At 37.3% G+C, this 12044-nt stretch overlaps 1 protein-coding gene across 4 annotated transcripts; it reads left to right on the plus strand.

Annotated features, from left to right (window-relative positions):
* Nucleotides 1-1911: 1911 nt before the first annotated feature.
* On the plus strand, nt 1912-12039 carry LOC111264671 (serine hydrolase-like protein). Of its 4 annotated transcripts, none has more exons than XM_022840733.2 (8): nt 1912-2225; nt 5915-6234; nt 6602-6727; nt 7153-7314; nt 7463-7642; nt 8630-8716; nt 10301-10459; nt 10622-12039. In XM_022840733.2, the coding sequence occupies exons 2-8, from the start codon at nt 6100-6102 to the stop codon at nt 10709-10711; spliced, it is 939 nt and encodes a 312-aa protein (XP_022696468.1). In that variant the 5' UTR covers nt 1912-2225; nt 5915-6099; the 3' UTR covers nt 10712-12039. The 4 variants fall into 4 exon arrangements, with proteins under 4 accessions (XP_022696468.1, XP_022696470.1, XP_022696472.1 ...); XM_022840735.2 differs by having other exon boundaries at nt 1912-2121; XM_022840737.2 differs by lacking the exon at nt 1912-2225 and adding an exon at nt 2626-2650.
* Nucleotides 12040-12044: the final 5 nt, after the last annotated feature.

Consider the following 12044-nt stretch of genomic DNA (forward strand, 5'->3'; position numbering starts at 1 on the left):
ACTTTATGATTTTACTCCCTCCTTCTTGCTAATATTTTTTTCTATTGCGTGGTAAATATAATGGTTAGGTTCAAATTATTTTATTGAAAAAGAGCTCCAAACTTTCGAATCACAAATTTTTTTATTTATTCTATCTAACAAGCTTTATTCAGTGGCATTGTGTGTCTCAAGTTTTTGTCGCTATTCTAAATTTATATTTATTTATATTTATCGATATATTCCTTTTGAAGTAATGTAATAATAATCGCGAAACGTGTGTAAAAAGAGTCCTGATTATTGATAGAAACTCAGTTCGCCTTATCATGTCGCAAAAGATCTGTACATTTTCAAGAATCAAATGCTTGGCCTTCAGTGGTTGAGAACATCTTCTTGTATCAAAAGGAACTACATAAAGGGATGGTTTACGATAAGCGCAGCATCTTACTTTGGTATAACAACTCACAGAGGAGGGACCCTCCCAAGCGAGACACTGTTTTTATTATTATAAAAGGAGGCATTTGATTATTGTTTTTAAGATATGTAACGATTCTTCAGGAGCTTTATTATTAGAGGATATACCTAAATCTGGCGATTCTGAAAAATATGATTTTAGAAGTTTTACATTTAGATTTCGATTTTGATTGCATTCTTAAGTGTATTTACGATAAATCTCACTATCTATAGTTAAGAAACATTTTGACTGGTCTATTATTTTTTTGAGTATTATTTGTTTGTTTTGATCTAAAAGAGTATATAGTGAAAAAGCTGGATAATCTATCAAAAGACCTACCTTGAATGTATTTTTATTGTGAAAATAAAAGCTTCACAGATCGCGTATTTCATAATTATAACAAGTACAAATACAAAATGTTTGAAATAATAAAGAAATAATTGGGTCTTGTAGTTTTACACGTCTGAATCTGCTAATTATTAATCAATTAATGTCCTCGTGCACCGCCATTCGTTGCAACAATCCCATTAACCTATGTACATAACCAGACGCTGCTTCTAAAATGTCCTGATTCTTTTTAAATGAGAAGTTCAGTTATTTCCAAAAATAACTTAATTGAATTCACTCTTGATAAGAACTGCATTTTGTCCCTATTTTTATTTTGTCTGTACTCGTGATCCAGGGATATAAACATCGGCGTTTCATAATATATGTAGTATCAGACAATTTGCGAGTTTCCGCAGCTACCTTCTAAGGTAAGAAGGGTCAAAGTTATCATACGATTTTTCCCACCTGCTGGTTTTTGCTAAAAGATGGCAAGCTTTATCGTTGTAATGTAAAGGACAGTGTACGGTATAGCAACACTAGTGAAACTAGCTGTTTCTGTTCCTGCTTACTTGAGATTGCAAACAAACTTCTTCGGCTGTGTTGCGATACCTTCTGAGTATGTGAAAAATTCTTCTCCAATAACAATTTCTAGTAGAATTTTCAGGGAAAAAGTAATTTTGACTATTTTACAAGAATTGTCATACTAGTTCATTCAATCGTAGGAACAACACATCGGCAAAAAACAATTCAAGAGCCGTTCAAAACGTTATCATGTATTGGATCGAACGATGGTGTTACGCGTTGTATCTAGAATCGAGATATGAATAGTAAAGGTGCGCAGTAACATTAGTCTAGTTTACTTCTTTGAAATGTATAGATTTGCGGTGAGGTTCAACAAACCACCATCAAACGCGGCCGTCATTAGTGATAGCTACATCAATGTGTTTTCTACACTTCACATGGTAAATAGCAATGTGACCGTTTCAAAACGAAAACTTTTATGTCGTTCTTTCTACAACTTCTCTTACTTACTCTATCTCTCCCTGCATCCATTCCAAGTCCACGCTCACATGGTACCTTTCGCATCGAACCGTAATCGTCTGCTACCAAGGGCAGCAATTATACTTGTCTTCGACTATAGCGTGATTATAGTTCTGGCGATGGACGGTCGTGTTTACTAGTCGCCTCTCCCAGAACAGGATATAAACTGTTGCTATCAGCTGTTCCGATCAGCTCACGGCAGACAATCCTGAACTCGGGATATCTCTGCTGAGATTTGTCTCCAGTACGGAAGGGTTGCGAAATCTAGAAAGAGGTAGCATTATCATCGCTGCGGTGCCCGATCAGGTCGGCAGTAAACGTCGGTGTGTAGCTTACTGTCGGCACCAAACTGTGCCTTTTGATGTCCACCTGCTAACGTGTCGGTATTTACAGTTGGGGCAATCAAACAGAAGATCTGGGTTACTGGGTAAGCACTGAAAATGATAAATGGCACGAATCGGCCCAACTAATCAAAATGAGTGAGGTTATAATTTCCATGCGCAGTGAAGTAATGACAAGCTTATTGGCGATAGATCTTATTCGAAGAAAGATTTGTAGATAATTCCCTGGCTTCTGGCGTGCCTGCTTTTAAATGCGCTCAGTACACCATCACAGATGCCACTTCCTATCAAAGTCGATAGAGTTATAGTAATTTTGATCTTTGGGATCATAAATTCAAAATAGTTCGACGTTTCCCCTTTGTCTTTGTCTGCGTGGTGGTCCCGTGGCTAGATTTAAGAAGGAGTAGGACGGGCATTCATTCTTTGCTAACGTTCGCGGTATACCATCGCACAGATTACTCTTTCGTTCTTTGTTAAAAGACTCAGAATACTCTAGTCGATCTCCTACCAGGTGAGGTACAATTTTTAATGTCGCCGCATTCGTGTTGTGTAGCGTTACGCGCTTAGGCTGCCTGAGAAAGTTTGTGTTTTCTGTACGGAATATACGGATTCGTGAGATAAGACAAATATCTTCATGTGTTGACAGTGCCTTGTTTACAGTGATTCCATGTCTACGGGTTTTGCATCCGGTGTCTTATCTATATTTTAGTGAGTACCACGCTGGAAGTATGTAGGATTCCTCCATGTGAATGGTATTGTTCATAGAACAAATCACGTTTCATAACGGATATACAGTATGTGTCAAAAAAGTATACATACGTTCGGTGATTTGAACTTCTATTTTTATTTGCATTAGTTTAATATTTAAATCGCAAAATAATCTACATAAAATATATAACTTTTCCTCCTACCGCAGATGTCTAAACAATTGAAGAACAATAAACAAAAGTCCTGCTCAATACACTACTGGTAATGGTTGGCGATTAATTCATTGGATTCAACAAACATTTTACTTACTGCGGTCTAGTAAAATTGGCTTTTGAATTTTCCAGCGTTGTCGATCTTTTGGGGGTATATATTATTTTTAAAGCGTCCCCATAAGAAAAACTGATTCAGGAGAACAAACGAAGTATATTAAGGGGCGTCATCGTCTAACCGATTTGTTAGGAAGATTTTCATTAAAATATCACCTTACACCACAATGCAGTTGCACGTTGCAGCTGCCTCATCCTGTCAGAAATAAAACACGCCATTTTGACAGAAGTCCCTTCGAATACTTGGTAAAACAGATGGTTGCGGAGAAATCAAATTATTGGTATCAATCACTGCAGTGTAAAAAATAATGACTTGATCATTAATTTCTCGGAATGCTGCACCACAGTGTAGATTCTGGTAAATATATCGCTCCGGCGAAAGATGTGGATTTATAGTTGCGCAGTAAATATAAAATTTAGTTCGGATCTAGCCTCACCGCTCCAATCGAACCTTAAAAAGAACTGTGTGTCTTGCGTATATTTTTCCGATTACCGTTCAGAGAATTGTTTTTTTCAATGCTGATTATCTATATTGATAGCATGTACTATTGTTGGAAGGCAATTTTTTTTTTATTTACAACGCTTTTGGATGTGATAGACTTGGCTTGTTGATACCAAGCTCACGATTTGCTCGTCTTACAAATATTTGGTCCATTTTTCTATGATTTTCCGGTACTCTTCGTCTGTTAGTGAAGCTCGTTCATGCTCTTGGCCTTCTAAAACATTTTCTACAGATACTTTGAGCATTTCCATCCGCTTCAAACTTTCCTTCGGGTAGTTTTAAGCTACGAAATTAGATTGCCACGACATTGTCTTTGTGCTTCTACTATATTTTCATACTTTCAATAACATTTTGAAGTAATGTTTTTGCTTAAAATGCAACCTCGGTCCATTCATTATTTTCACTTAATTACATTCTGAAAAAAGCAATCAGAAAATGATGATCCTTGAAACAGAATATACATTTTTTGGGACACCGTGTGCCCCAGAATTAGAAATTATAAAGTTTTTACTGAATATAGAACAAATCAAGTATTCAGATATGTATGTTATTCGAGCTACAATTGCATTCTCCAAAAACCGGTGTAACTAACACCACTAGGTAATCAGGATTTATTAGCGTTACAAAACAGTATTTTATTGTGCTGATGTTACATTATCCGTGTTGAAATATCCCGGCAAAGGATCTTGAACCACACAGAAAACTTCCCGTCCATAGTATAAGTTTAGGCTAACGATATCTGATTCAATTTTTTGAAGTTTTATTTGAAGGAAAATTTGCGTCATCTTATAATTTCCTCATAATTATGTCCTGCACAAATTTTATTTTTTAGAAACATTTACAGCTAAGAAGCATTCATTTAATTTTGCCGGATCAAAAACGACCGCCTTTTATTTAAATTTTCCCATCACTACTATTGTGGGCTTATTGAGGTGAGCTGTCTTTTTTTTTGCATTTCCGGATCTGTTGACACGCGATCATAAATGATATTAACGTAGAAACGTTTGTGTAATCTATTGCGGGCTTCAGCTACGTTGATAAGCAAATTACTCAACAAGAATGTGCAACAACGACCAGGTGGCGATAGTATAAAAGGGGTCGATAACATACTAGCTTACGGCGGAGGTAAAGTTTGGTCTAGATTGTCATACTTTAGTATTGGTAAATTACACAGGTACTGTTTAGCGGTACAGTATTTTTCCACGAGTCGATCCTGTATTGCTTATTATCAGTTATTCTAGCAGAAGGTTTAGATCAATTTTGGAAATGAGCAAAAAATGGCAGTCAGCTAAATTTAGCTGCAATTATTTCATTTACAATGTTTTAGCCATTTTTTCGCTTTGTTTGAAGTACTGGCTGACGACTTAAAAAGTACCAGACGGAAAACACGACGAAACCACGGCGTACTTCTTCGATTAGATTTGTATTTTCGTTCAAATGTGCTTATGCTATTGAATGATTTTTTTTTATAAAACTAATAAGGTTAGGGGTAGAAGAGAGGGATCAGAAAGTGGGCAGTCACTTTTACAAGCTGCTTGTTGATATAGGTATGCATTTTCTAAATGAAACTAAATTATTAAAGTATTTTAAGATGCTACATTCATGATAAACTACATAAGGAACATGTACATTGAAATCTTATGAGCTTTATTTATATCGCTTTGAGGCCACATTTTGCAGAGCAATCAGAGCCTAAGGCTAAATGGTTGTCTTATAAGATGTAGAATCAAAAAATCTCCTCTTCCGCTTAATATAAACCTATCGTTACAGTGAGTAATCACACGTAATCATATCTTTTGAATAGGATATCGAACGATTGCAGTGACTGAGGCAACTCAACTGTGTATTCTTTTTCACGCTCCTCGAATGATTCTTTTTTTAATAATTCATATATACGGACTGCGTGCAGGCGTTTAATCTGGTCAATGTATGCAGATAGTGTTGATGGAACAAAAAAGTATAAGCAATGAACAATCAATCATAGTGCGATTCCCCTATATGCTCATTACTATTACGGTTGCTTTCGGTCCAGTGTAGCAGCAATTGCTACCATTAATGCCACTGAAACACACTTGAAATAAAACGTATGTAGTAGTGTCATATCAGTAAAAACAACAAGTCGGCTTACAGAGACAATGATTTTAGTACGAAGAAGAATCAACTGATTATTAGTCATCGTTTTAATAATAATAATTTTAATAGTTATTTTGCACGATGTTCCTTACTCTTGTGTCGATAGTGCTGCTTCAATTGTGTCAGGAGTCTATTACGGACAGGTTTGTCTGTACGAAGTCTTTGGCTGTAAGAAAGTGTACTACGGTTAAGAAGAGCCTGCTGCTTGATACTGTTTGATTGCGCGTCCAAATAAACAGCCATAAAAAACTGAAGAATCATTTGAGTTTGAGCAAAATTGAACTGAACAAAATGCGTCAATCGAAAGAGGTGCAATTTCCTATGCCTTGGGGACAGATGGCTGCACAAGAGTGGGGAGATCCGAGCTCGTCAAGGAAAGTGCTCGCTGTTCACGGCTGGATGGACAACTCAAACACATTTCTTAAGGTATGTAGGTATTAAAATAATTGCTTGTTTGTTATGTGATTATACTTGTCACGCTGTATATGCCATATCCAATTTACACGAGCAATTTTTCTTTAAAAGTTGTGCGTAAACTGCAACCTAAATATTTCGCAAGTGTTAGTTGCTTTCCAAAATGTGACCCAAGCCTGTATACTGACTTCATTTCGCAAACGCTTACACGATCGTTCAGATGATCTCTGGTAATTAGAAATGCGGGCGCGCTTCCGAAGCAGTGACTTCACGAAAAAATATCATGGTAAACTGTAACGACCCTAGTGTTTGAGATGACTATGAGTGAACTGCTGTGTTTGGTTCTGGTGTATGGCTTTGTATTCTGGTCTCGTCGCAGTTATTTCCGCTACTTCCCTCGAACCTGCACATCGTTTCGGTGGATTTGAGCGGCCATGGACTGTCCAGCCATCGCCCACTCGGATGTACATACACTATTCTTGAGCACGCCATTGATCTCAAGAGAGTAAGTAATAAATTAACTACTTGCAAAATGCTATGGAGCATACGTCGCTTTAGACCGTATTTCCAACGATTTTTATTGGAGGCAATCGTTATGCATCGTTTTTATCAGTGCACACGTTGATTTAGCAATGCTATCGATGAGGTTACGCTCTGTGTACTTACTCTCATGCTCCCCTTGTAACCGTCTGATGGCCACATTAAGGTGGATATCCTTTCAGAAAAAGTTAACGATTGTAATGATATCTTTCCTCTGCTTTCTTACTTTACGGTGTGATATTCTATATTAAGGTAATATATATTATCCTAATGCAGAGTTATTTACGAAGTTAGGAAAGCTATAAAATAACCTTCGTATTTTTCGTACATTTTTCAAGAATTGGTGCCGTCTATTGACTGTTAGACCCATGAAACTTTGATCTGTTTCAGTTAGCGGACCAGTTACACTGGGAGGGCTTCGCGCTTATAGGCCACTCAATGGGCGCAATGATCTCCTTGTTGTTAGCTGGACTCTTCCCTTCACTGATTACACATTTTGTTTCACTCGACATCATCACCATCATGAACTGCTCTCTCAAATCACTACCTGAGGTGAAATTATCAAATTTTCTTCAACTCTCCCATAGTTGTCGCTCATTATATTCTTCGAAAAGCTCATTTACTTAATTTGAAGAGTAAAATGTTATTGATCTGCAATGTTTATATTTCCTTTATTGTTGTGTTTTGCACCCCAATGAAGATGACTGCAATGACAGTGGGTAGCATGCTCTCATTTGAGAAGAAGCAAGGTCAACCCCCCGTATACAAGGATCTCGAAGAAGTCGTCAACCGCCGGATGCTGACAACCCCTGATTCCTTAGCGAGGGACAGCGCGGCAATTATAATGCGAAGAGCAATAGTCGATTATCAAGGAGGAGTGGTACGTAACAATGTTACATATATATTACAAAATGTATACACATTTCTTTATTCAACCACACTTGTCGTGTGATATATGCCATGCATGTAGGTAAACGGGCACTTAATATTAAATAAGGTAACAATTTCTCACGTTTTTTTTTCAAAAACCCCCCTTTTCCAGTTTTCCTCACTTATTGGTCACTTCCGATACACCATTCAAAAGCACGTTCTCTGCTCTATCAGCTGTAACTGTATATTATATGTAACTGGAGCGCAATCTCAGCCCGAGGGAGCTCATCAAAGATTGATGATTTAAGTAAAGAAGTGTATTTTTTACACTTTAAATACGATAAATTTCGCCATGGCCAAAACGCTGCCAAGACAGCGCAGATTTTATTTTGCGTACGGTGACGGCGCTGCCGTTCAAGAGTTCTTCGTTAGGTTTGGAAACGGTATCCGAGATCTCCGCTCTGGTCTGAGTTTGATGACGACTATTTGAAGTTCGGGCGTTTCATGAACTTTCTAAAACAAACAGCGAACTGCAGCCTAACGTTAGTAACTAACTTGCTCAGTATCGAATACCATGCGACTACAAAAGACAATTTTTGCACACTAGTGGCGTCTGTACATTAATACTGGAGAAGACAAACAAAGAAATCGAAACGGGTGGTTCTAAGGAAGAAACCAAGGCCTAACGGACAACCAGATCTTCATCTAGAAGGATCATCATTTGCATTTGGCAGACCTGCAAGAGCTTACTTCACTGGAAACTTGGATATATGGTCCTTTTTAATTAATTCTATAAACAATAATAATAATTTTTCTTCAAGTAAACCCTTGTGCGGTATTTTCATGCCTTTCATGGTACTCGAAGCATAATTCATTTAGTTGACATGCATACCACTTCTTTTCTTCGTATATTTGAGCTTTTTTTAATCTCTTAGATCCATCATACACAAGTGATATGGACTTTTACAAGTTTTAATTCTTCAACACACTTTCACAGGTATTACGTACCGATCCTCGACTCAAATATACACGAACTCTAAATTACTCCTTCGAAGATCAATACGAAATTCTTAAACGATATCAGGTAAGCAAAGCTTCTTTTACTACGTGTAGTAATGGCAGTTGCCGCTTTCTATACTACTTTTCATAGTCATGACGTTATACAACATCCATGTTTGATCAGTACAGGACTCATTGGCAGTTTCTCTTGAGCGTCCTTCATACTTTAGAGGTGCATATATCAATACAGCTGAATCGACATATACTGCTGAAGAAGGAAGATACGTAAAGCCATTATAAGCAAATTCGGTGGACTTTAAAACTGAATAACCTTTGAGCTACGCGCCGCTTCGCGGCGAAATTTTGTTGGTAAACACTTCTAAAAACTTGTGAATCAAAACCGGTTGTACTTATGTATGAGTTCAGAACAAAAGCATTTTTTTAGTTTCGAAAATCAACGTTCAGTGGCCAATGTTTTACTCCTCTAACGTCACCGTCTTTCGAACGTTATTTTAGGTAGGTAAAGACATTAGGCAAGAAGGCCTTAAGCGAAACCACGGCGCCTCAATGGTACAAATGTTTCAAAATGGATATTGGAGTCCTGATTAGTGAGGAGATGACCAGATAACCCGAAAGACAGAAACACGTTGCCACAGCCGACAAAGTCTTTTGCAAAATCAGAGCTAAGGCCCTGTAGGGTAGAATTTTTTTCTCACATATTCTACACGCATGTATTACATAACTATAATTCAAATAATGGAAATGCGGAAACTGAGTACAAAAATAAGTGCTCGTGAATCGACTTTAGGCCAATTGGAAATGTGTATGGTGGCTTCTACGCGAAGTTTGTGAACCTTTAATAAAAACCTCGGCTGGAAAAAGCGGTTATTATAGATGAAGTATATTGCAATCTCTACCGTCAGCTGAAGAGGAACTAGGTAAACGAATGCCATCGCGCTCGAAATCACAGAAATCGAATTCAGTGGCAGTACCGCAGTTGAACGCAGTATGGTAGAAGTACTTACAATAGATATCAGGAACATCTGTCTCTACGAAATGATCGTGAAAAAAGAAAAAATTAATGCAGCTTAAGGAACTCAGAGACCGCTGGCACGGCAATCAAAAGCGTGAGTCTAGTTACTTGGTGATAACTGATTATCTCAGAGCACTTCTTGGATTAAGCAAAGGAATATTCAACATTAGCTTCAACCTGACTATTTCCTCAATATAAATCTCAGTGATTACAGGGCTTTTCATGCTTTGAAGAGGGCAATTGGTGAAGAAGTATAACCGAGTGTTGCTTTACTTCAAGAAGCCATTGATAGAAAAATTACATACGGGAACGTGAAGTGTAGGTAGGTAGTTGTCCAGAAGTCCCTAGAGTGCTATCAGAAACATGTAAAAGTAAAAAGTATCTTCAAGAAATATTGAAAAATCACCATTTTGGCTCAACTGTTTAAAAAATTATTCGAAAGTCCGCCGGATTTGCTTATAATAGTTTAACAGAATAGTCTGCCAGTTTTTTTGACCGTTGGCACGGACTCCGTTAGAGTCTGTGTCAACGGGTTTAAGTTTGCAAGTGCATTGATTCGTAGTGACATATATTGCACGGTTAGGGTCAACCTGGTAATGAACACGTCCACCCTTTTGATTCCATGACATATTGTAGGGTCGCTTACTCGTACTGAGAGCTACCGGGGAAACTCACAGAGATTTGAAAGGACTCTCCTACGAAAAGTTCGTTAAGCTGTACGAGGAAAACTGCCGAGAGTTTAAGCTTGTTATGGTTCAGGGAACGCACACGGTGCATCTTGATGAGCCTGAAAAGGTAATATTGGTATACTTCGTTGACCTGGTCTAGAGACTGTTTACATATGTTGTCCTTCAAAATATTGCTGCTGTAATGCATATTGTATACATTTGACATCTTTAAGGTATAATGGTTGTTGACTACCAGTATATTTTATTTTATTTTTTGCCTTGTTTACAGGTGTTGGACCATATAGTTAATTTCCTAGAGACTTATACGGGTATGCCACTTTCAGTCCCCAACGGTATCGGGGAGCATGCAAAGCTGTGAGATGACCACACTGCGCAGAAAATGCCTTTGAGCAATCGTGATTCAAACAGCATTCGAACTGTTGATCAAACTTCAAGGATAATTATATTGAGTTAACTATATATACAATTTCACTATTTATTCGTGTAGTAAGCTGTGCTCACTTCTTGTTGGAATAGTCTTTTAGGGAATAACTCCATCTCTTAATTTGCAAAAGTCAAAGGTCCTCTCGAGACTGACAAGCCCGAATGTCTACAATGGAAATCCAACAGCAGTATGTTATATAGTAGGAACATTGTTAAGTTATTACCCACCGTTGTCTACATAAATTGTGCATACGTTCATTTTACAGAAAAGGTAAATAACACCCCAAGATTTATATTCGTTTTAATACGCATGCTCCTTTAGAAAACTATGAATTCTAATGTAATGGCTCCTCAGCCCCCATCTCTGGTATACGACGTGTTTTCCTTTAAGCCTTTCGCACATCTTGTCACAACGAAGATGGCAAAAAATGAAGTTTTATACTTACATACATCTCTAGCAATTAATAGAATTCAGGTAATGGCTGACTTTTTTCAATACATCTGCGTCTCATCCTGTTTATCCTTTTTGTTTATACATACATCCTGCGTACTGAAACAGTGTACGTGACATTAGTCTGACATGATCATCCAGATCAGCTAAAAAAAATTAAATAAAAGATCCAACATATCACTTATACTGCATGAAATAATGGTACCTAAGGTAGGCTTCTATTACATGACAGTACGTAAAAAATTTAATAGGAGCCTGCAAGTTGATAGAATACCTGCACCTACATTCGCAGATCAGTGGTGACGAATTTGCGAAGAGGAGTTGCCCTTTGAGAACTTTGCAACTAGCCACTGAGAATGTAATGTGGAAATTACCAAAATATTAAAAAAAGAATATTTGGTTAATTTGGAAGCCTATGAAACCTGCATGCATGCACGTGATAACTACTGCCAGCATCCCATTGGACAAAGCGAACAAACTAGTAATCACTGGACAGCAGCGTAAAGTTTAGGCATTACGCGCAATTTTGTTGCCAATCTGGATAGTTCACTGCGATTCTGTTCTCACAAATCAAGCTGTTTTGAAACCTTCTGCGTAGTTTTATACGCTGTATCATGGGTTACAGATGAGTGTGAATCGGGCATATTTAAGACTAAACAATAATTCATTTTACGTTTATTAAACAATCTATATATTATTTAATTGATTAATAGAGCATACTGTCGTTGTATATCTATTTCTCTATTTAACTCCTCTATCATATAATGGTTATTTTTATAGGAAATAAAATTGAGTTGTTGTTATATTGTTAATCTCT

The sequence above is a fragment of the Varroa jacobsoni genome, unplaced genomic scaffold, assembly GCF_002532875.2.
Source record: "Varroa jacobsoni isolate VJ856 unplaced genomic scaffold, vjacob_1.0 scaffold_885, whole genome shotgun sequence".
Lineage (NCBI taxonomy): Eukaryota > Metazoa > Arthropoda > Arachnida > Mesostigmata > Varroidae > Varroa > Varroa jacobsoni.

What these genes read in the sequence shown, in the direction of transcription:
- LOC111264671 (XM_022840733.2), top strand. Translation starts at nt 6,100, where the DNA reads ATGCGTCAATCGAAAGAGGTGCAATTTCCTATGCCTTGGGGACAGATG. An exon ending in ACTCAAACACATTTCTTAAG is followed by an intron (nt 6,235 to 6,601) that starts GTATGTAGGTAT and finishes GTCTCGTCGCAG; the next exon opens with TTATTTCCGCTACTTCCCTC. An exon ending in ATCTTGATGAGCCTGAAAAG is followed by an intron (nt 10,460 to 10,621) that starts GTAATATTGGTA and finishes CCTTGTTTACAG; the next exon opens with GTGTTGGACCATATAGTTAA.